At 51.3% G+C, this 19,537-nt stretch overlaps 2 protein-coding genes across 4 annotated transcripts; both read right to left on the bottom strand.

The window, feature by feature from the left end:
- Positions 1 to 179: 179 nt before the first annotated feature.
- On the bottom strand, positions 180 to 7,330 carry LOC140643335 (polymeric immunoglobulin receptor-like). 2 transcript variants are annotated; one of them, XM_072844955.1, is made up of 9 exons: positions 7,211 to 7,312; positions 6,402 to 6,584; positions 5,520 to 5,870; positions 4,824 to 5,144; positions 3,798 to 4,127; positions 2,643 to 2,718; positions 1,697 to 1,812; positions 1,229 to 1,278; positions 180 to 766 (listed from the first exon to the last, which is right to left on the bottom strand). In XM_072844955.1, the coding sequence occupies exons 1-9, from the start codon at positions 7,251 to 7,253 to the stop codon at positions 560 to 562; spliced, it is 1,677 nt and encodes a 558-aa protein (XP_072701056.1). In that variant the 5' UTR covers positions 7,254 to 7,312; the 3' UTR covers positions 180 to 559. The 2 variants fall into 2 exon arrangements, with proteins under 2 accessions (XP_072701056.1, XP_072701057.1); XM_072844956.1 differs by lacking the exon at positions 6,402 to 6,584 and having other exon boundaries at positions 182 to 766; positions 7,211 to 7,330.
- Positions 7,331 to 7,868: 538 nt separating this feature from the next.
- LOC140643336 (polymeric immunoglobulin receptor-like) lies at positions 7,869 to 15,353 on the bottom strand. Of its 2 annotated transcripts, none has more exons than XM_072844957.1 (7): positions 15,234 to 15,353; positions 13,546 to 13,896; positions 12,851 to 13,171; positions 11,825 to 12,154; positions 10,670 to 10,745; positions 9,219 to 9,341; positions 7,869 to 8,445 (listed from the first exon to the last, which is right to left on the bottom strand). In XM_072844957.1, exons 1-6 carry the CDS (start codon positions 15,274 to 15,276, stop codon positions 9,221 to 9,223), a joined length of 1,242 nt encoding a protein of 413 aa, XP_072701058.1. In that variant the 5' UTR covers positions 15,277 to 15,353; the 3' UTR covers positions 7,869 to 8,445; positions 9,219 to 9,220. The 2 variants fall into 2 exon arrangements, with proteins under 2 accessions (XP_072701058.1, XP_072701059.1); XM_072844958.1 differs by having other exon boundaries at positions 7,869 to 8,440.
- Between the last annotated feature and the right edge of the window lie 4,184 nt (positions 15,354 to 19,537).

Genomic DNA, 19,537 nt, shown 5'->3' with positions numbered 1-19,537 from the left:
CCTCAAGCTATTTGCCTTCAGGTAGATGCTGGTTCTGCTTATTCGTATAATCCAGTGCTCATATCCCCCACCCATTACATGGCAAATTAACCTGGTCACAGCAAGGTTAGAGTTTTATCCCTGCAGCACTGGAATGAGTTTGCTTGGCCATAGGAGCTGAACCCTTAGGAGTGGGGTAGAGTTTCTACCAGTGAACACAGTTGAAATACCAAACCCATCCATGTCCAGGCGAATATTGCTCTTTTTCAAAAGGTCAGTCCTCCACACCTGCCTCTCCAAAAGAATCTGCATTTTAATGGAATTGAAGAAAGGAGATGTGCAAGGGATCCTGAGAATTACCCAGCACTGCTGTCTGACCCAAGAGAATCTGTACACTTGTGGCAAAATTCTCTACTGGCCTCTGATAGGAGGGAGGTCTTAAAACATATAGGCAACATAAATATGGCAACTAAAACTTAGATCTTTCCCCAGTGTCCATCCACACACCTTCTACTCCCCATTCCCACTCTGTATTCCAGTTCTTTTCTCCCATTTCTGGATTGTTTTGGGATTCTGTGCTTCATCCTTTGTCATTTGTTGGTAACTGCTTGAATGCAACGACAGCATATTCCACATTTTCATCTTTGGGTTTCCTGTGAGTCTGATTTGGTTCAACATTGCAGTAGAGAGGATCCTCAGGGCTGAGTTGGGATTTAAAGTTCAGGGTAACATATTTTAGGTCTTTGCTGTCATCCTTGGGACTTTCCATTCTTTCAGTGCTGTCAAACTATGAAAAGAAAGTTGAAAACACTTGTTAGCATGATTCAGTGCCAGGCCACAGCTGTTATCAAAAGAACAAGATTTTCGCAGGAGGAAAGGAGAAGCCACGTAAAAACTTACCTTCGGTCATGACAGAGGTGGAAGAACAGAAAACTCTTTCCTTCATCACCTCTCCTTGATACAGGTTACAACCTTGTCTAACCTTGGTTTCTAGTCTTTGAATAATTTCTCAGAGATTACTAGAATTTGCTCCACTGTGTTTTTTTCCTGCTGGTGTTTCCTTACATTAATTACCCCCTCTCTCCCCACCTGGGAACATTCCTCTCTCTGGTGACATTAAATACCATTTGCTCTCCTGCTCGCAACCAAAAACGAGCACCAAGGTCCTCATCAGATAGGTCAGCCAGCTCCTCACAGACTATTGGTAAGGGATTCAGGTACTGTATGGGAAATCTATGATTTTCCTTACCTGTGCTATGTCTTCTGATTTGTCATAGGTGTCCTCTGCTTGGCTGGTACCTTTGGAATGAGCCAAAATCAGATGTTTTAGAAGTAGAGAAGTCCATGAAATGCCTGGGCATTGCCTATGCTTCAGGAGTTTTGGGGAAGGTTGTGGGATTGCCCAGTGACAGAAGCAATGGGTGTGCCAGTGGGACCCATCTAATCTGAATCTGGTGAACACATGGCTCTCAGGTTACTTCTCCTCTAACATGTTAGGAGGTGTCCTGTGCAGAGTCTGGAGGAACATGGGTTTGACTTATTGTGAGAGGAGATCACAGCAAGGAGCCTGCCTTGAGGCTTCCCAGGCTGCACCTGCCTTCTCTTCTCCAGGGCACTGTGAGCTGGGAATAAGCTCACCTGGATTGGAAAAGGGATGGCCAGAGAAGGCCCTGTTTAGTACAGACTAGAACATGAGGCATCGCTAGTCTCCACATACCTCTTCTCTTCAGCTGCTTGCGCCGCCTGATGCACAGTGTTATCATGCTGATAAGTGCCAGAATGAACAGGATGCTCAGGACCCCAGAGGGTATGATGAAGGCATTTACATTTAAGCTGAAGTCAAGAGAGCAAAGGAGTTACCAGTGTTAGATGGTAGCACAGCATGATGCTGGCGGAGCCCATTACCAAACAGTGACCAAAAAAAGGGACAGGAATAGCTTTTATGCACTAGCTTTTATGCACTTGGAAGGAGGGCCTGGTTCTCCTGCAGCAATGCTATCTTGATTTTTCTACCTGGCTGTGCCTTCTGAGCTTTTCCTAAACTACTCTCCGGGTTTTAAAAACAAGCCACTGTTCAAAGTTCAGAGCACAATTCCAGGCTGTCTGGAGCAGGTACTGCCTTTTCCTCCTGTGTTTTGCTGCACCTGGCGCACTGGAGCTGATCTATGATTGTACTCTTAGGTGCTGCTGCAGTGTTGATGACAGCAGATATCCAAAGGGGAAGAAAATCCTTTACATTTAACAGCCTGGTAAACAGAAGGACAAAGGAGCAGCCAAGGACTATTTCATTGTTCAATATTCATGGACATAGTGAGCAAAGTTGAGACAGAAAGGCTTAGAGATAGAATCTGGGGGTTTCTATTGTTGCAAAGAGCACAGCCCGAAGAGGTAAGGATAAAAAAGTAGATAGACATCTACATTCCAGAAAGCTGTGACTTGATTTTGTCAATCTGCTGCTTCTTTGTAAAGAAATACACTCTGGGCAGGAGCTGGAGGAGGAGAGGCCACCTTTGGTAAGGACACCTGTCATATCTAATTCCTCTGTAAGCAGGAGTCTTCACAATGCCCAGAGACTGTCTACCCCAGGAAGACGGGCATATTGTGGACGAGACATTAGTAACTGTTGTCTGTGTTCAAGCTCAGAGGCTTTCTCTAGGCCTTACCTTGGTGCTGGGGTGTTGTCAGAAGGGGTTGATTGACTTGTGCCTGCAGTACCTGACAAAGCTGTTCCAGCCGATACTGCAATCACGGACATGAAGGGAAGAATAATCACTACTGCGCTGCTTTGCATTTACCACCTAAGCTTCCCTGCCATTGCTACACGGATATAAATCCACTCCCGCTGTGACACCCAGCACAGACAAGCTGCCCAGGCTGTAACCTGTGTCATCAAGAGTTGCTGGCAGCAGGCAAAGCAACGTTAAGGATCAAAACGTGGGAGGGAGGGGCAAGGAGCTCAACAGCAGCCCCACTTTGTGTGTACCCACCCCAATGCATGGCAGAAGGAAGTGCTGCAAGTGCAAGCAGATATGCTCTATGGCAGAGATCTTCAGGTAGCAAGGAAGTACTTCACGACTCTGTGCTTAAGCAGACAGAGGCTTGTGAAAACTGAGCGAAGAGCATTGTCTGTGAAGGACTCGGCTGTAAGAATTGCTTCCAGGACTGTTTCTGTGCCCCAGGGGAGGTTGTTCGTGCAGGAGCCTGCTCGCTTAGAGACTGCATTCGGGCCCATGTGTTAGGATTTTCTCCTAGAGAACTTTGCCGTCCCCTCTCATCTTCTGGATTGCCATATCCCTTCAGTGCTGCTCTGCCAAACTCCAGACAGACAGGCTGCAGCGTGGTGCTGGTCTGCCACAATCAGGTGCCTAAGTGTTACCACTTAGTGTTAAAACATCATGCTGGAAGAAAACCTAGAAGTCACAGGTCTTTAAAATATGGGTGTAAAGGTTGTCCCCTTGGCAACCAAATGTGAAGGTCTTAAGAGTCTTTGAAAGCCAAGGGATGAGTTGCTCTAAAGGGGCAGAACTGCTATCATGAGGATGAGTGACAGAAACACCTCTGTGAAAACGACTGAAGCTGCTCTCACATAAAAGAGAAGCAATACAGCACATGCATGTGGTTCAGTTCTGATCCCTGTTGCTATTCCGTAGCACGCTTGCTGTGAGAAGGTACAATGGTGTAGGGTTTGGGCAGGGAAACACATCCAGATGTAATGCGGGAGGTGGTGTGAGCTGGGCAGTGCAGAGGCTAGAGGGAGAGAGTAGAAAGCAACTCTGGCATCTACCGACAAGCACGTTTCCTTACAGGTCAGTACTCACCCTCAGAAACACTGAGCGTAACCTCCGTTATTCGGAGAAGATGAGGGCGCTCATTTAGCGCACACCAGTACACGCCGGAGTCCTGTGCCTGCAGCTGCTGCATGGTGATGGTGACAGTCCCCTGCTGGGTGTCGTCCTGGATCGTGACTCTGCCTTGCTGGGGCGTCCCGAGGTACCCTGAGGGCTTCAAATCCGTGTTGACCAGTACGGTACATTCTTTGCTAGCTCCCTCTTTGCACCAGGCTTTGCTCACAGCCCCATAGTCTGGGGCGCTGTACCGACACTGGACAGAGACATTGCCTGACTCCTCGGCTGTGTACTGTTGGGTCCCTGGAAAACACCAGGCATGTTTGGTGAGATCCCAAAGCAGGCACAATGGCACCCCTTCCCCACCACTGGAATACATGCCGTGGGCTGAATGCTCCCTGGATCTCCTTCTACCTCCAGACATGGAGGTAGAGCAGAAGGGGATTGGACGCAGATTACTCGTGCAGAGGTGACTCACAAATTGGGTGGGGTCCTGTCCCCTTCCTCTGGTTCCCCAGGGACCGCATGCTCACAGGCGCTCAGCCCGTAGGGTCTGGGAGGCAAGGACCAGGGAGGGGTGGCAGCTGCAGGGCCAGAGCAAGGGCAATGCCTGGCAGGGGGGAGGTCTCCAGCAGCGCCCAGCGGGGGCCAGCCGAGTGCTGAGCTGGGGAAGCTGCTCCTGGAGCCCCTGGATCCGCCCTGTGCAAAGCAGTTGATAAGAATGGCCCCATTTGTGGGAGCGCACGGGAAGCTCCTCTGGGTCTCTGCTGGGAGCAGACAGAGTGTGAAGGGCCAGGCCTGAGCTTTGGCTCCACAGGCCCAAGGGGCAGCCACCAGTGTGTCTGCCAGAGAGAGGCAGGCAGAGAGACATGGGTGTCAGCTGTGCAGCTGCAGCGCTGGCCTCCTCGGTGGTGTGGTGCAGGACGGGAGGGAGAACAAGCAGGGGAGGTGGGGCTGAAATCTGCCAACAGCCACACTGGGCTGCCAGCAGGTACTCACTCTTGGACACAGAGAGCTTGACCTCCATTATCCGGATGAAACGAGGGTAACTGGGGAATGCACACCAGTACACGCCGGTGTCCTGGGCCTGCAGCTTCTTCATGGTGATGGTGACAGTCCTTTTCTGGGTGTCATCCTGGATCGAGACTCTGCCTTCCAGGGCTCTGCTGTTACGCCGTGTTGAAGGGTAATTGTTGCGCATTATAACTTTACACTTGTCCTGACCTTGTCTTCGACACCAGACTTTTTCACCTGTGCTGCGCACCATGGCGCTGTATTTGCACTGCACAGAGAGACTGTCCAACTCGTTCTTGTGCAGCTCTGCAAAACAGCACATGTGGTCACTGAGCTGCAAGCGGTGGGCCCAGGGGCATCTGCCCCCCGGCCTGAGCTGGGCACCTGGGCCAAACTCTGCCTGGGGCAACTCCCTCATGGACGGCCCGTCAGTCAGGGCAGGGGTGAGGTAGGGCAGGACAAGAGAGAGACGAGAGCCCGCAGGGCCAGCCGGGTCTGTGGGGCTCCTTCACACGGTGCTTGTGTGAGCAGGGAAGGTGGGGAGCAAGGCTGCGGAGGATGGGGGTCTGTGGAGGTTGGGGGCAGCCGCTTGGCTGTGTGGGAGAGCGGGGACGGAGCAGGGGAAGGAATGATGTTGTTTTCTGACAAGTCTTGGGTTTGTGTGGGGAGCAAGGTACTCACCCTTGAAAACATTCAGGGAGATCGTCTTTAGTGGAAGATACCATTGATTGTAGGAATAGTAAGCACAGGAGTATGTGCCTGAGTCCTCTGCCTGGAGGTTAGTCATGGTGATGGACACGGTCATATTCATGGGGTCGTCCTCTATGCTAACTCTCCCCTTTCTGGCCCAGCTTGTGTATGGGTATTGCGTCTGGTAGGTCGTCTCCACCAAGGGGTCCCATCTTCCATCTCTCAGGCGGCACCAGGCTTTCTGCGGCCAGTCGTAAGTGTATGCTGTGTAAGGACACTGGATATACAGAGTGCTTCCTTCTGGTCGGCTCTCCTCAGCATCAGGTGCTTGGGCTTGGAGACCTGTAAATATCAGCTGTGGTGAGGGAGAGGGGAGCTGATGCAGGGCTGCTCACAACCTCCCAATGGACACAGGCAAACTCTATCCCCGACCTTCCTCCATGGGCAGGCACTTGTGGCTGGAGGAGCTCTGAAAACCGAGATCCATTCTCCCTGCTAAATTCACCTGCTTGGAAATGGGAAGGTTGATTTCTGGTGGGCAGCGCTGAGCTTTGAGCTGGGACCACAACTGTGATTTAAACCCCAGTATCTTTGATTTAAAACCCACAGACGGGCGGGCGCTAGAGGTGTTGGACCTTGAACCCTAAATGGAGCCGTGCGTGGCGCAGTGTTTGGAGCTGCCCCAGCAGCCCACCCTCTTGTTACTGCCCCTTCCCACAGGCAAAATGGAGACCAGCCTCTCCCCACGCAGTGGATGGCAGTGGTGGGGCTCGGCCACCCCTCAGGAGCCGGGCGGCCATCTGTACGGGATGTGGGGATGGGACAGGGGGAAGGAGCAAGGGCAGTGTGTGTGCTGGGGATGAAATGCTCAACCTGTGGCTGGGCCGGAGCTTGCCCCCAGCAGCCTGCAGCTCCTCCGTGCCGCATTCTCCGAGGATGCCCAGCGACTCAGGGGCGCGAGGCTGTGCTGGGTGCGGGGCTGTCCAGGCACCCCCACGTAGGCAGTCCCTGCTCTGAAGGGTTTATCCATTGGCCCTGAGAGATCCCGGTGCAGAGCTGGTGGAAAGACAGTGGTTGCTGGGGGAGAGGAAGAGAGCGGGGAGAGCAGCGAGGCCCATCTAGGGGCAGCTCTGCCTAGGGCACGTCTGTGCCAGACAGACAGTGCAGAGCGCTCAGCACACGCAGCCCCACATGGGTCAGGCACTGAGAGACAAACAAGCCTTTGGGGAGGGAAACAGGGAGCTGGCGACTGTCCTGCCTCGATTCCCCAACCTGCCACATGCTGAAAGCTTTGTGCTTTCTGCTGGGACGGCAGGGGAGGCAGGCGGGTGCCCCCGGACAGCTCTGTCCTGACCCAGGACTGCAGTTGGAGGAGCCGAGCGGGGCCGGGCAGTTTGATGGGAAATGCCGACTCGGGGAGGCGCTGGGGCTGCTTTGGAGGCCGCAGCTCTCTGCTCCCAGGCTGGTTTGGCCTGAGAGCCTGGAGGAGCCAGATGTGCGGTGGTGGGAACTGGGGCTGCCCCTTCCCTTCCCATCTGTGCCACGAGTTGCCCAGCTCAGAGTGCGGCCGGTGTTGGATTCCCCGCCACTGTGGAGCTCCACAGGCAGCGGGAGGTGGGGAAGGGTGTCCCACTCCTCCTGGGTGCGTGGGAAGCCTGAGGCATGCCCAGCCCTTCTCTTACCTGGGAAGCAGAGCGGCAGCAGGAGGAGGACTCTCAGCTCCATGGCCGTCCTCAAGCCCAGGGAAGGGGCATTGCTGGGGGCTGCCCAACGTGTCCCGTTCAAAATGTCTGCTTTGTGAGCCCTCCCGCATCACAGTGACGCTGCTGGAGGAAGTGCCTGAGGTCTTGCTTTCCCACGGAAATCCTTCACCACGTTTTGCAACAAGACTGGTATTAAGATAATTTCAGGGTGCATTTGGGGAAGTGGCTGAGAGCAGAGCTTGGCCCGACCTGATGGCAAAGATCCTTTGCTGCTCTCGCCTGGCCGTTGTCACACTCTGTCCTCACGCCAGTGGCACCGGGGCACTCCTTTGGCTGTCCTGAGCCATGGAGATGGAGCAGGATCTTTGCCCTGGCCTAGCCCTTCTCTCTGGGCTCCCAAGATGCCCTCTGCCCAGTCCGTTGCTGGAAAGTCTCCTCAAAGCCAGGGTGGCAATGCGTCCAGGGCTGCGTCTGCATGGATGCTCCCACAGGCTGTGCCATTTGTGGTCCTCGATCTCCACCACCCCAGCCAGTCCCCTTGTGCCCTGTGCTCTGCCATGCACAGAGCCCTCGTGGTGCCTACCTCCAGAGTGCCCGGCTGGAGAAACGAAACCAGAACCATTTGGCTTTTGCGCATTTTATTTACCGTGGGGCAGCCTTGCAGAGCCCTGGTCCAGGGGCCCGTGAGGAAGCCGACAGGGTGTGCTGATCTCTGTGGGAAGTGTGGCTGCTCCGGGGTGAGGCCTTGCTCTGTTTCACTAGTGGGGCAGCTCCCAGGTGGGACCTGGCAATACAGGAGTGCTGGTGGCAGAGCCCAGGCAGGCCGGGAGGGCAGCTCCCAGCAGTGGATGGTGCCCATGGCCTCCTCCCAGCCTGCCTCTCTCCTCTGCTGATCAAAAGGAGATGAGGAGGTGAGGCTGCTGGCTGGGCTGGAGATGGGAAGAGTAGGAAGAGGAGGAGGAAAGAGAGCATTAATTGAGGCAAGAGGAAGCTGTTTTTTCCCTCTCTCAAAGTCCCTTTTGACTTTGCTGTATTACATGCAGGAAGATATTTAAGGGCTGGTCTCAGGTGAGGCTGGCAAGGTGGCAGCAGGTGGTAGCTTGTGCTCTGGCTTGCTGGAAAAGTCTTCTTCAACCTGGGGCATAGAGCTGCTTTTGCACAGGGTGTCACATGAGCTCTTCTCAGAACTTTCTCCTCTCCTGGTATCTCCTGCCCTGGCCGGGAAGAGGGAAAAGTCTTGCATAAAATGTCTGTTAGCCTGGATGTGTTCATACTTCAGTCCAGCGAGGGGAAAAGAAGGCTAATGTTTCCTGATGGGGGTAGATACTTACTGTGCCTTGCAGAACTATAGGAACTTCCAGGAACCGGGGACAGATTGACTGGTCATACAGACTGCCCCCTGAGCCTTGTGAAAGGGAGGCTTTATATCTTTGGAGGTATTTAGGCTGTGGGACAGGGTTCTTCTCTTAAGCAAAATGTTTCTTTCTGAGTAGTATCAGGAGGGAAGTTCACACCAGCATGGTTGGTGCTGAGCAACAGAGGGGGAGAAGCTAATACCCTGCTGCTTTTAGACTGTGTGGGATTTAAACTACATCAGGGTAGAAAGTGATGCGATGTGTCAGCCCTACCAGCCAAGGGTGGTGTGGTGGGAGGAGCTGCTTTTGAGAAATTCAAGAGACATAGGGAAAAAGAGGGGAAACCTGTCTCTATATAGCATTTTTTTTCCCCAAGCCTCTTCACCCCTCTCTTCCTTTTGTGCTCAAGGGCAGCGTCTCAGTGTGTCTGTTGGTGTCTGTGTCCTGTCTTACTCTATTTCATTGCTTCTCTGAACGGGATTCAATTCCATGAGCTTGCCCCAGTGGAAAAGCTTTGGTGAGCAGGGACGTGCTCTGGTTTTGGCTGAAAGCTCACATGACTTGCATCCCCACCAGGCAGGTTCCCCTTCTGGAGATGACTTGTTCTTTTGCACTGTGATTTTGCTGTTTACCATTATCTAGATGCCTTCACTGTGGAGTTCCTCTTCCTCCTTCCAATGAGGAACACTAGGATCACTATTGCCAGGATCTTGCTGGTCACGATACCAATGACAAGCCGAAGGATGATCTGCAACCTAGAAGAAAAGAAAAAAATACACAAAAACCCCAAACCAAAACAAATAAAAAACCCCACAAGAACAGCAGAATTGATCCAGAGAGATGGAGGGGTTCCCCAAGAAGGGTAAAGATTTCATAGAATGTGAGTGCTTTCTTCATCCGTAAGGGGAATCCAGGAGGAATTAGTATTTAAGGGAGACTCAAAGGAGTTTAAAAAGGAAGGCAGATCTGTCCCAAGCATAATGCTACAAATGTCAGTTTAGCATTATGAAAGACTTAGCTCTCCAAACCGTGGGGAGTTGGATACTGCAGATTGCTTTTGAGATTTCTTCCCCACATAGAAAACTCCTGAAAGGAGCAAATTTAACAGTTACTATCAATGAAGAAGGCAGAGAAATGGAAAGAACGCGGAGATTTTTACACAGAAGGTAAGATGTATGAAGACTCATTGCTCCATCATATCATGATGCAAGGAGGATGGAAGAAGATGTTAGCTATGCCATAAATAAAGCAAAAGAGCTACAGATCCTCCTGTTTCAGAGGCCTAGGTTCCCAGTAAGGATCAAGAGATTTTTCTTTTTCCGGTTTGAATTTATTACATTTCAAATTCTTTGTTTTGTTTTTTTCTCCTTTGTTTTAATCTTAGGAGGAGGTACAAAGATACCCAGCCATATCCTCCATCTGGCGATATTTCTGGGACAGGATCTTTGCAGCCGTGTGCATTGCTTTTGCCATGGGTGGTGAAATCACAGTTTTTCTATTATTTTCTGCTTGTACTTTCTAGTCTGAGAAATGTTTTTTCTTTGCCCCATAACATCACAGCTTCTTAGTTGCTTTTTGGTGAAGGACTTTTCTCAAGTAGTTTTGCATCTGTGAGATAAAGTAGATTAGCAAATTCCCTCTTGTTTGCTGATAAAGGAAGGGGATTCTTTTGTCACCTAGGGAAAGAGAAGACACAACCTGCCCTTTTCTAGCCTCTAGTGTTCAGACTGCCCTGTGCTGCCCCTTTCACCTGGCAGCAAGGGACAGCTCACCTGTTTTGTTTTATTTCTTCCTCATTACTGATAGTTGTTTCAGTGGAGTTAGAGGGAATTATTGGAGAAGCAGATGAAACACCAAACATCTTTTCTTCCACAAGTAAAATGCATTCAGAGAAAAGATTGACCTTTGTCAGTGACAGGAGACAAAGCAAAACAGAAGGGCCAGTCAAGTGTGCCACTGCTGAGGTGGTGTATTGACAGTAATGTCTCTACAGGCACGACTGAAGTGATTTTAAGTACAGGGGAAACGAGACATTAGTAACTGTTGTCTGTGTTCAAGCTCAGAGGCTTTCTCTAGGCCTTACCTTGGTGCTGGGGTGTTGTCAGAAGGGGTTGATTGACTTGTGCCTGCAGTACCTGACAAAGCTGTTCCAGCCGATACTGCAATCACGGACATGAAGGGAAGAATAATCACTACTGCGCTGCTTTGCATTTACCACCTAAGCTTCCCTGCCATTGCTACACGGATATAAATCCACTCCCGCTGTGACACCCAGCACAGACAAGCTGCCCAGGCTGTAACCTGTGTCATCAAGAGTTGCTGGCAGCAGGCAAAGCAACGTTAAGGATCAAAACGTGGGAGGGAGGGGCAAGGAGCTCAACAGCAGCCCCACTTTGTGTGTACCCACCCCAATGCATGGCAGAAGGAAGTGCTGCAAGTGCAAGCAGATATGCTCTATGGCAGAGATCTTCAGGTAGCAAGGAAGTACTTCACGACTCTGTGCTTAAGCAGACAGAGGCTTGTGAAAACTGAGCGAAGAGCATTGTCTGTGAAGGACTCGGCTGTAAGAATTGCTTCCAGGACTGTTTCTGTGCCCCAGGGGAGGTTGTTCGTGCAGGAGCCTGCTCGCTTAGAGACTGCATTCGGGCCCATGTGTTAGGATTTTCTCCTAGAGAACTTTGCCGTCCCCTCTCATCTTCTGGATTGCCATATCCCTTCAGTGCTGCTCTGCCAAACTCCAGACAGACAGGCTGCAGCGTGGTGCTGGTCTGCCACAATCAGGTGCCTAAGTGTTACCACTTAGTGTTAAAACATCATGCTGGAAGAAAACCTAGAAGTCACAGGTCTTTAAAATATGGGTGTAAAGGTTGTCCCCTTGGCAACCAAATGTGAAGGTCTTAAGAGTCTTTGAAAGCCAAGGGATGAGTTGCTCTAAAGGGGCAGAACTGCTATCATGAGGATGAGTGACAGAAACACCTCTGTGAAAACGACTGAAGCTGCTCTCACATAAAAGAGAAGCAATACAGCACATGCATGTGGTTCAGTTCTGATCCCTGTTGCTATTCCGTAGCACGCTTGCTGTGAGAAGGTACAATGGTGTAGGGTTTGGGCAGGGAAACACATCCAGATGTAATGCGGGAGGTGGTGTGAGCTGGGCAGTGCAGAGGCTAGAGGGAGAGAGTAGAAAGCAACTCTGGCATCTACCGACAAGCACGTTTCCTTACAGGTCAGTACTCACCCTCAGAAACACTGAGCGTAACCTCCGTTATTCGGAGAAGATGAGGGCGCTCATTTAGCGCACACCAGTACACGCCGGAGTCCTGTGCCTGCAGCTGCTGCATGGTGATGGTGACAGTCCCCTGCTGGGTGTCGTCCTGGATCGTGACTCTGCCTTGCTGGGGCGTCCCGAGGTACCCTGAGGGCTTCAAATCCGTGTTGACCAGTACGGTACATTCTTTGCTAGCTCCCTCTTTGCACCAGGCTTTGCTCACAGCCCCATAGTCTGGGGCGCTGTACCGACACTGGACAGAGACATTGCCTGACTCCTCGGCTGTGTACTGTTGGGTCCCTGGAAAACACCAGGCATGTTTGGTGAGATCCCAAAGCAGGCACAATGGCACCCCTTCCCCACCACTGGAATACATGCCGTGGGCTGAATGCTCCCTGGATCTCCTTCTACCTCCAGACATGGAGGTAGAGCAGAAGGGGATTGGACGCAGATTACTCGTGCAGAGGTGACTCACAAATTGGGTGGGGTCCTGTCCCCTTCCTCTGGTTCCCCAGGGACCGCATGCTCACAGGCGCTCAGCCCGTAGGGTCTGGGAGGCAAGGACCAGGGAGGGGTGGCAGCTGCAGGGCCAGAGCAAGGGCAATGCCTGGCAGGGGGGAGGTCTCCAGCAGCGCCCAGCGGGGGCCAGCCGAGTGCTGAGCTGGGGAAGCTGCTCCTGGAGCCCCTGGATCCGCCCTGTGCAAAGCAGTTGATAAGAATGGCCCCATTTGTGGGAGCGCACGGGAAGCTCCTCTGGGTCTCTGCTGGGAGCAGACAGAGTGTGAAGGGCCAGGCCTGAGCTTTGGCTCCACAGGCCCAAGGGGCAGCCACCAGTGTGTCTGCCAGAGAGAGGCAGGCAGAGAGACATGGGTGTCAGCTGTGCAGCTGCAGCGCTGGCCTCCTCGGTGGTGTGGTGCAGGACGGGAGGGAGAACAAGCAGGGGAGGTGGGGCTGAAATCTGCCAACAGCCACACTGGGCTGCCAGCAGGTACTCACTCTTGGACACAGAGAGCTTGACCTCCATTATCCGGATGAAACGAGGGTAACTGGGGAATGCACACCAGTACACGCCGGTGTCCTGGGCCTGCAGCTTCTTCATGGTGATGGTGACAGTCCTTTTCTGGGTGTCATCCTGGATCGAGACTCTGCCTTCCAGGGCTCTGCTGTTACGCCGTGTTGAAGGGTAATTGTTGCGCATTATAACTTTACACTTGTCCTGACCTTGTCTTCGACACCAGACTTTTTCACCTGTGCTGCGCACCATGGCGCTGTATTTGCACTGCACAGAGAGACTGTCCAACTCGTTCTTGTGCAGCTCTGCAAAACAGCACATGTGGTCACTGAGCTGCAAGCGGTGGGCCCAGGGGCATCTGCCCCCCGGCCTGAGCTGGGCACCTGGGCCAAACTCTGCCTGGGGCAACTCCCTCATGGACGGCCCGTCAGTCAGGGCAGGGGTGAGGTAGGGCAGGACAAGAGAGAGACGAGAGCCCGCAGGGCCAGCCGGGTCTGTGGGGCTCCTTCACACGGTGCTTGTGTGAGCAGGGAAGGTGGGGAGCAAGGCTGCGGAGGATGGGGGTCTGTGGAGGTTGGGGCAGCCGCTTGGCTGTGTGGGAGAGCGGGGACGGAGCAGGGGAAGGAATGATGTTGTTTTCTGACAAGTCTTGGGTTTGTGTGGGGAGCAAGGTACTCACCCTTGAAAACATTCAGGGAGATCGTCTTTAGTGGAAGATACCATTGATTGTAGGAATAGTAAGCACAGGAGTATGTGCCTGAGTCCTCTGCCTGGAGGTTAGTCATGGTGATGGACACGGTCATATTCATGGGGTCGTCCTCTATGCTAACTCTCCCCTTTCTGGCCCAGCTTGTGTATGGGTATTGCGTCTGGTAGGTCGTCTCCACCAAGGGGTCCCATCTTCCATCTCTCAGGCGGCACCAGGCTTTCTGCGGCCAGTCGTAAGTGTATGCTGTGTAAGGACACTGGATATACAGAGTGCTTCCTTCTGGTCGGCTCTCCTCAGCATCAGGTGCTTGGGCTTGGAGACCTGTAAATATCAGCTGTGGTGAGGGAGAGGGGAGCTGATGCAGGGCTGCTCACAACCTCCCAATGGACACAGGCAAACTCTATCCCCGACCTTCCTCCATGGGCAGGCACTTGTGGCTGGAGGAGCTCTGAAAACCGAGATCCATTCTCCCTGCTAAATTCACCTGCTTGGAAATGGGAAGGTTGATTTCTGGTGGGCAGCGCTGAGCTTTGAGCTGGGACCACAACTGTGATTTAAACCCCAGTATCTTTGATTTAAAACCCACAGACGGGCGGGCGCTAGAGGTGTTGGACCTTGAACCCTAAATGGAGCCGTGCGTGGCGCAGTGTTTGGAGCTGCCCCAGCAGCCCACCCTCTTGTTACTGCCCCTTCCCACAGGCAAAATGGAGACCAGCCTCTCCCCACGCAGTGGATGGCAGTGGTGGGGCTCGGCCACCCCTCAGGAGCCGGGCGGCCATCTGTACGGGATGTGGGGATGGGACAGGGGAAGGAGCAAGGGCAGTGTGTGTGCTGGGGATGAAATGCTCAACCTGTGGCTGGGCCGGAGCTTGCCCCCAGCAGCCTGCAGCTCCTCCGTGCCGCATTCTCCGAGGATGCCCAGCGACTCAGGGGCGCGAGGCTGTGCTGGGTGCGGGCTGTCCAGGCACCCCCACGTAGGCAGTCCCTGCTCTGAAGGGTTTATCCATTGGCCCTGAGAGATCCCGGTGCAGAGCTGGTGGAAAGACAGTGGTTGCTGGGGGAGAGGAAGAGAGCGGGGAGAGCAGCGAGGCCCATCTAGGGGCAGCTCTGCCTAGGGCACGTCTGTGCCAGACAGACAGTGCAGAGCGCTCAGCACACGCAGCCCCACATGGGTCAGGCACTGAGAGACAAACAAGCCTTTGGGGAGGGAAACAGGGAGCTGGCGACTGTCCTGCCTCGATTCCCCAACCTGCCACATGCTGAAAGCTTTGTGCTTTCTGCTGGGACGGCAGGGGAGGCAGGCGGGTGCCCCGGACAGCTCTGTCCTGACCCAGGACTGCAGTTGGAGGAGCCGAGCGGGGCCGGGCAGTTTGATGGGAAATGCCGACTCGGGGAGGCGCTGGGGCTGCTTTGGAGGCCGCAGCTCTCTGCTCCCAGGCTGGTTTGGCCTGAGAGCCTGGAGGAGCCAGATGTGCGGTGGTGGGAACTGGGGCTGCCCCTTCCCTTCCCATCTGTGCCACGAGTTGCCCAGCTCAGAGTGCGGCCGGTGTTGGATTCCCCGCCACTGTGGAGCTCCACAGGCAGCGGGAGGTGGGGAAGGGTGTCCCACTCCTCCTGGGTGCGTGGGAAGCCTGAGGCATGCCCAGCCCTTCTCTTACCTGGGAAGCAGAGCGGCAGCAGGAGGAGGACTCTCAGCTCCATGGCCGTCCTCAAGCCCAGGGAAGGGGCATTGCTGGGGGCTGCCCAACGTGTCCCGTTCAAAATGTCTGCTTTGTGAGCCCTCCCGCATCACAGTGACGCTGCTGGAGGAAGTGCCTGAGGTCTTGCTTTCCCACGGAAATCCTTCACCACGTTTTGCAACAAGACTGGTATTAAGATAATTTCAGGGTGCATTTGGGGAAGTGGCTGAGAGCAGAGCTTGGCCCGACCTGATGGCAAAGACCCTTTGCTGCTCTCGCCTGGCCGTTGTCACACTCTGTCCTCACGCCAGTGGCACCGGGGCACTCCTTTGGCTGTCCTGAGCCATGGAGATGGAGCAGGATCTTTGCCCTGGCCTAGCCCTTCTCTCTGGGCTCCCAAGATGCCCTCTGCCCAGTCCGTTGCTGGAAAGTCTCCTCAAAGCCAGGGTGGCAATGCGTCCAGGGCTGCGTCTGCATGGACGCTCCCACAGGCTGTGCCATTTGTGGTCCTCGATCTCCACCACCCCAGCCAGTCCCCTTGTGCCCTGTGCTCTGCCATGCACAGAGCCCTCGTGGTGCCTACCTCCAGAGTGCCCGGCTGGAGAAACGAAACCAGAACCATTTGGCTTTTGCACCTTACACAGTAATTATCTCCACAGGCACAACTGAAGTGATTTTAAGTACAGTAAGATTTTAAGTTCATTTTAGGTAAAATGAACTGCAGAGTACAGAGAGCAGAGAATGGGTGGAGCAGGTGGGGCAGCAAGCCTGGGAAGTGAGTTCTACTGCCAGGAAAATTAAGAGAAAGGAGTTTCTCCAATTTAAAAAAAAAAAGAGACACTCACCTATGAAAACAGCCAGCTTAATTTCCTTTATTTGGAAGAGGTGAAAGTCATCATTAAAAGCACACTAGTACTCCCCAGTGTCTTGTACTGTGAGCTTCTCTGTGGTGATGCTGAGGACTCCCCTCTGTCTGTCATCATTTACGGTGCATCTTCCTGAGTGTTACTCTCATTCTGATTGCTCGTCTTCTCTCTACTGACCAAGACAGCACGCTTTCCCGATTGTCTTTTAGCACCAGGCTTTCCATACAGCCTTGTAATCTTGCATGTTGTATGGGCACTCAGCAGAGAGACTGCGTCTCCCTAGCTACATATCCTTGGTTTCTGGAAAAGGTCAAACTGGTTAGTGAGGTCCAGACAAAATGTCCAATTACATCCGTTTCCCACAATTAGAATAAGCACAATATTGTAATCCAATTCACAGGCATTTTAGCTACAGGAGAGTCAAATTGAACTGGGATGCTGAATAAAAAATAAATATCCAAAATATTCTGTCCTTCTGAATAAATTTTAGAATAATATAATCACGTCCCCAAACAAAGCAAAGCTTATTGTAACAGAAACATCAGGAGTCTTTGCTCTGAATTCGTCATCTGAGTTGGGGATCAGAGAAAAACAGCCAAGACACAGAAAGATGAGGCATCTTATGTACAAGAAATTACTAAAACAACTTTTTGCCTGGAAAGGAAATGATAGCAGCGATATTACAAAAGTCTATAAAGTCAGGAATAGCAGGGGGAGAGAGAACAGGAGCAATAATTCACTGTTATAAGGACATCACCAGTTAGGAGACAAGGAGAAAAGCAAGTTCTCCACGCATGCATTGAGTGTGGAGTTCACCGCCACAGGATGTTCATATACCAAAAGTTTTTATGTGTCAGCAGAATTAGTAAATTAATTAAAGAGAAAAAAGAATTTAGGCATTGCTATTATAACAAAAATATCCTCTCCAGAAAATCAGTGAAGGCTGGGAGAGTATTCTGGAGAGCTGTTTCTATGTGCTTCTCTGTTTTTATACTCCTTCCTAATTATCTGCTTCAGCCAGTGTTGGAGACCTTTGGTCTGACCTACTATGGCTATTCCTCAGTAACCTGGGAGAAGGTAATACAAAACACTGAAAAGGTAAGCAGAGAAAGTGAGGCAGAAATCTACAAAATGCCCCACATTTTCCTTAAAAAGAAATACTCACTCTGGGAAACAGCTTAATCTCAATTATTTGGGAAAAATGAGAACATGTACAGTGTGCACACCAGTACACTCCTGAGTCTTCAACTTGCAGCTTCTGCGTTGTGACAGTGATTGTGCCCTTCTGGGTGTCATCAAGTATAGCGCTTCTCTCAGAACGAACCTTGTTTTGATATGCTGATAGGTGGTAATCGGTGCTGACCAAGATACCAAATTTATCTTTATCTTTCCTTCAGCACCAGGCTTTCCTTGTAGTGTTGTAGTTCCGGACGTTATAGGGACATACAACAGAGAGACTCTTCAGCTCCATAGCAGAGTGGTATTGCATCACTGCAGAACATAAGAGCCACAGTATAAATCCCAGCTAAGAGCCATGATGACACATCTTCCATGAATGACATACCCACTATGGGGTAAAGTCTTCACAGGTGAAATCCAGACCCTGGCCTCAGCTGGGACCTCAGTCCTGCATATTTCACACACCGCCTGCTCTCTCTGCCTCTCCCATAACAACTTATTTTCCCACAGTGTCTCAAGTTCTGACAGGAAGAAGCTGCTGGATTTAGCAACTTTAAGTTATAATATATCTCTCCTTTCCTGTTACCACCATCACGGCAGAGCTGGGAGAAACTCACCAGTGTTCACAGCTGAGCAGCCTCAGCCCATTATCAAATGAGTCAGTATAAAACCTTTGGTAGAGGAAGTCATCCTCTTTTTCAGACTTCGTGGAAGAAGCTAGCAAGCTAGGAGTTGCTGAGTAAGTTCTTAGGCTGCCTTATCTCAGGTTGTGGTTGGGGGGGAAGCCTCTTGCAAAAACATTTGAAAGAACGTAAAATTGAGGTAAGCCTTAAAGTAACTTTCCCTTTTTTCACAGAAATGGAAAAAAAGGAGACTAATGTAACAAATTTTAATAGAATTTTGTTTGAATTCTTGGTCTGAGGAGTGTGTGATCTAGCAATAAGGTAACAAAAGGTTAGGGAGAAGGGGAGTCGGGGGAACATTCAAATGTTTCCCCCAGGTTTCATGGTTACATGCATAGTTTTTATAGCCATTATTTTTGTGCTGTCTGCCTGTTTATCAGTACAAACCTTGCAGTAAATAAGACAGAACAAGGGTGGTGAAAAGGACTGTAAGAGAGCAGGCAGCAGAGCATTTGCAGAAGCCAGTTCTGCAGTGTTTCTTGTGGCACGTGTCCATCCATGCCCTGTGCAGTGCCACAAGTTGTGCAAGAGGATGAAGTGTCAGGCTGGCAGAGGGAATGCTGTTGTTTCAGTGCTGGCTTAGGAACATTTCCCTGTTCAAGAGGCTGTGATGTGCCATATAGGGAGGACAGACTTAGCCATATTTTCAAAATTTCCAGTACTTAGCTCTCTCCACTGAAAGAGAAGAGAAGGACTGTTGTATTTCAGCATTCTTCTGCATTGCTAATAGGAAAATGGGGTCTTTTCCTTATTCCAACTTCATCTTCTACTGTATTGTAAAGGATAACACAAATTTAAGTAAAAAATTGGATCTTTCACAGAAAGCAAATATATTTTGTGTTAAAAATCACAAATTTGCATTAAAGTAGTTTTCCTCAACCAAAGATTGCTGACTGTCTGGAAGATCTGGTGTGGAAACTGTTCTTTGTGTTGTAGCGTTGGGGGATTCCTTGGTTTTAGTCTGTCCTGTTTCAGCATGAGTCAGAAACAGTCCCTTAAAAAATGAAGAAATTGTGCTGTGTGGCTTGGTGCCGGCTCCACTGTACTTCTGCACATGTTCTTGTGATGGCTGGTGGGTTCAGTGTGTGTATTTGAGAGAAAGGGAGGGATCAGGCAGGAAACTGGTTGTCAAAAGATGAGAAGATTCTCCAGCTTTGGTTACAGCTTGGTACTGTGCTCAGGGACAGATCTTTTCATACCTATTCAAGCTTTGTGTCTAGAGGTACAGTGAGCACAAATATATATGGAATTATATTCCCTCTATGGAATAGTTAACAGGCCTGAGCTGGCTCTGCGGAGGCTTCAAAAGGCTAAGGATATAAAAGGTTTGGTAAGGAAACAGAAGACTATGTCAGTCATGTGTGATAGTAAATCTGTGCTAGTCATTCCTGGGGGCTGCTGACAGTATTACACTGCTGTCATTTGGATGATCCCAGTTCTAAAATTATTAGCAACTCTTTTATGTACATTTGCTTCCTTGCTGCTTCCCAAAGACTCTCCTTTTCCTTGACAGAGGTTTTCAGAGGGATCCTTCCCTTCAGAGTTGCTTTTTGTG

This window comes from Ciconia boyciana, chromosome 23, assembly GCF_034638445.1.
Source record: "Ciconia boyciana chromosome 23, ASM3463844v1, whole genome shotgun sequence".
NCBI lineage: Eukaryota > Metazoa > Chordata > Aves > Ciconiiformes > Ciconiidae > Ciconia > Ciconia boyciana.
Note: the sequence above shows the minus strand (reverse complement) of the source record. Positions and strands in the feature narration are given on the sequence as shown.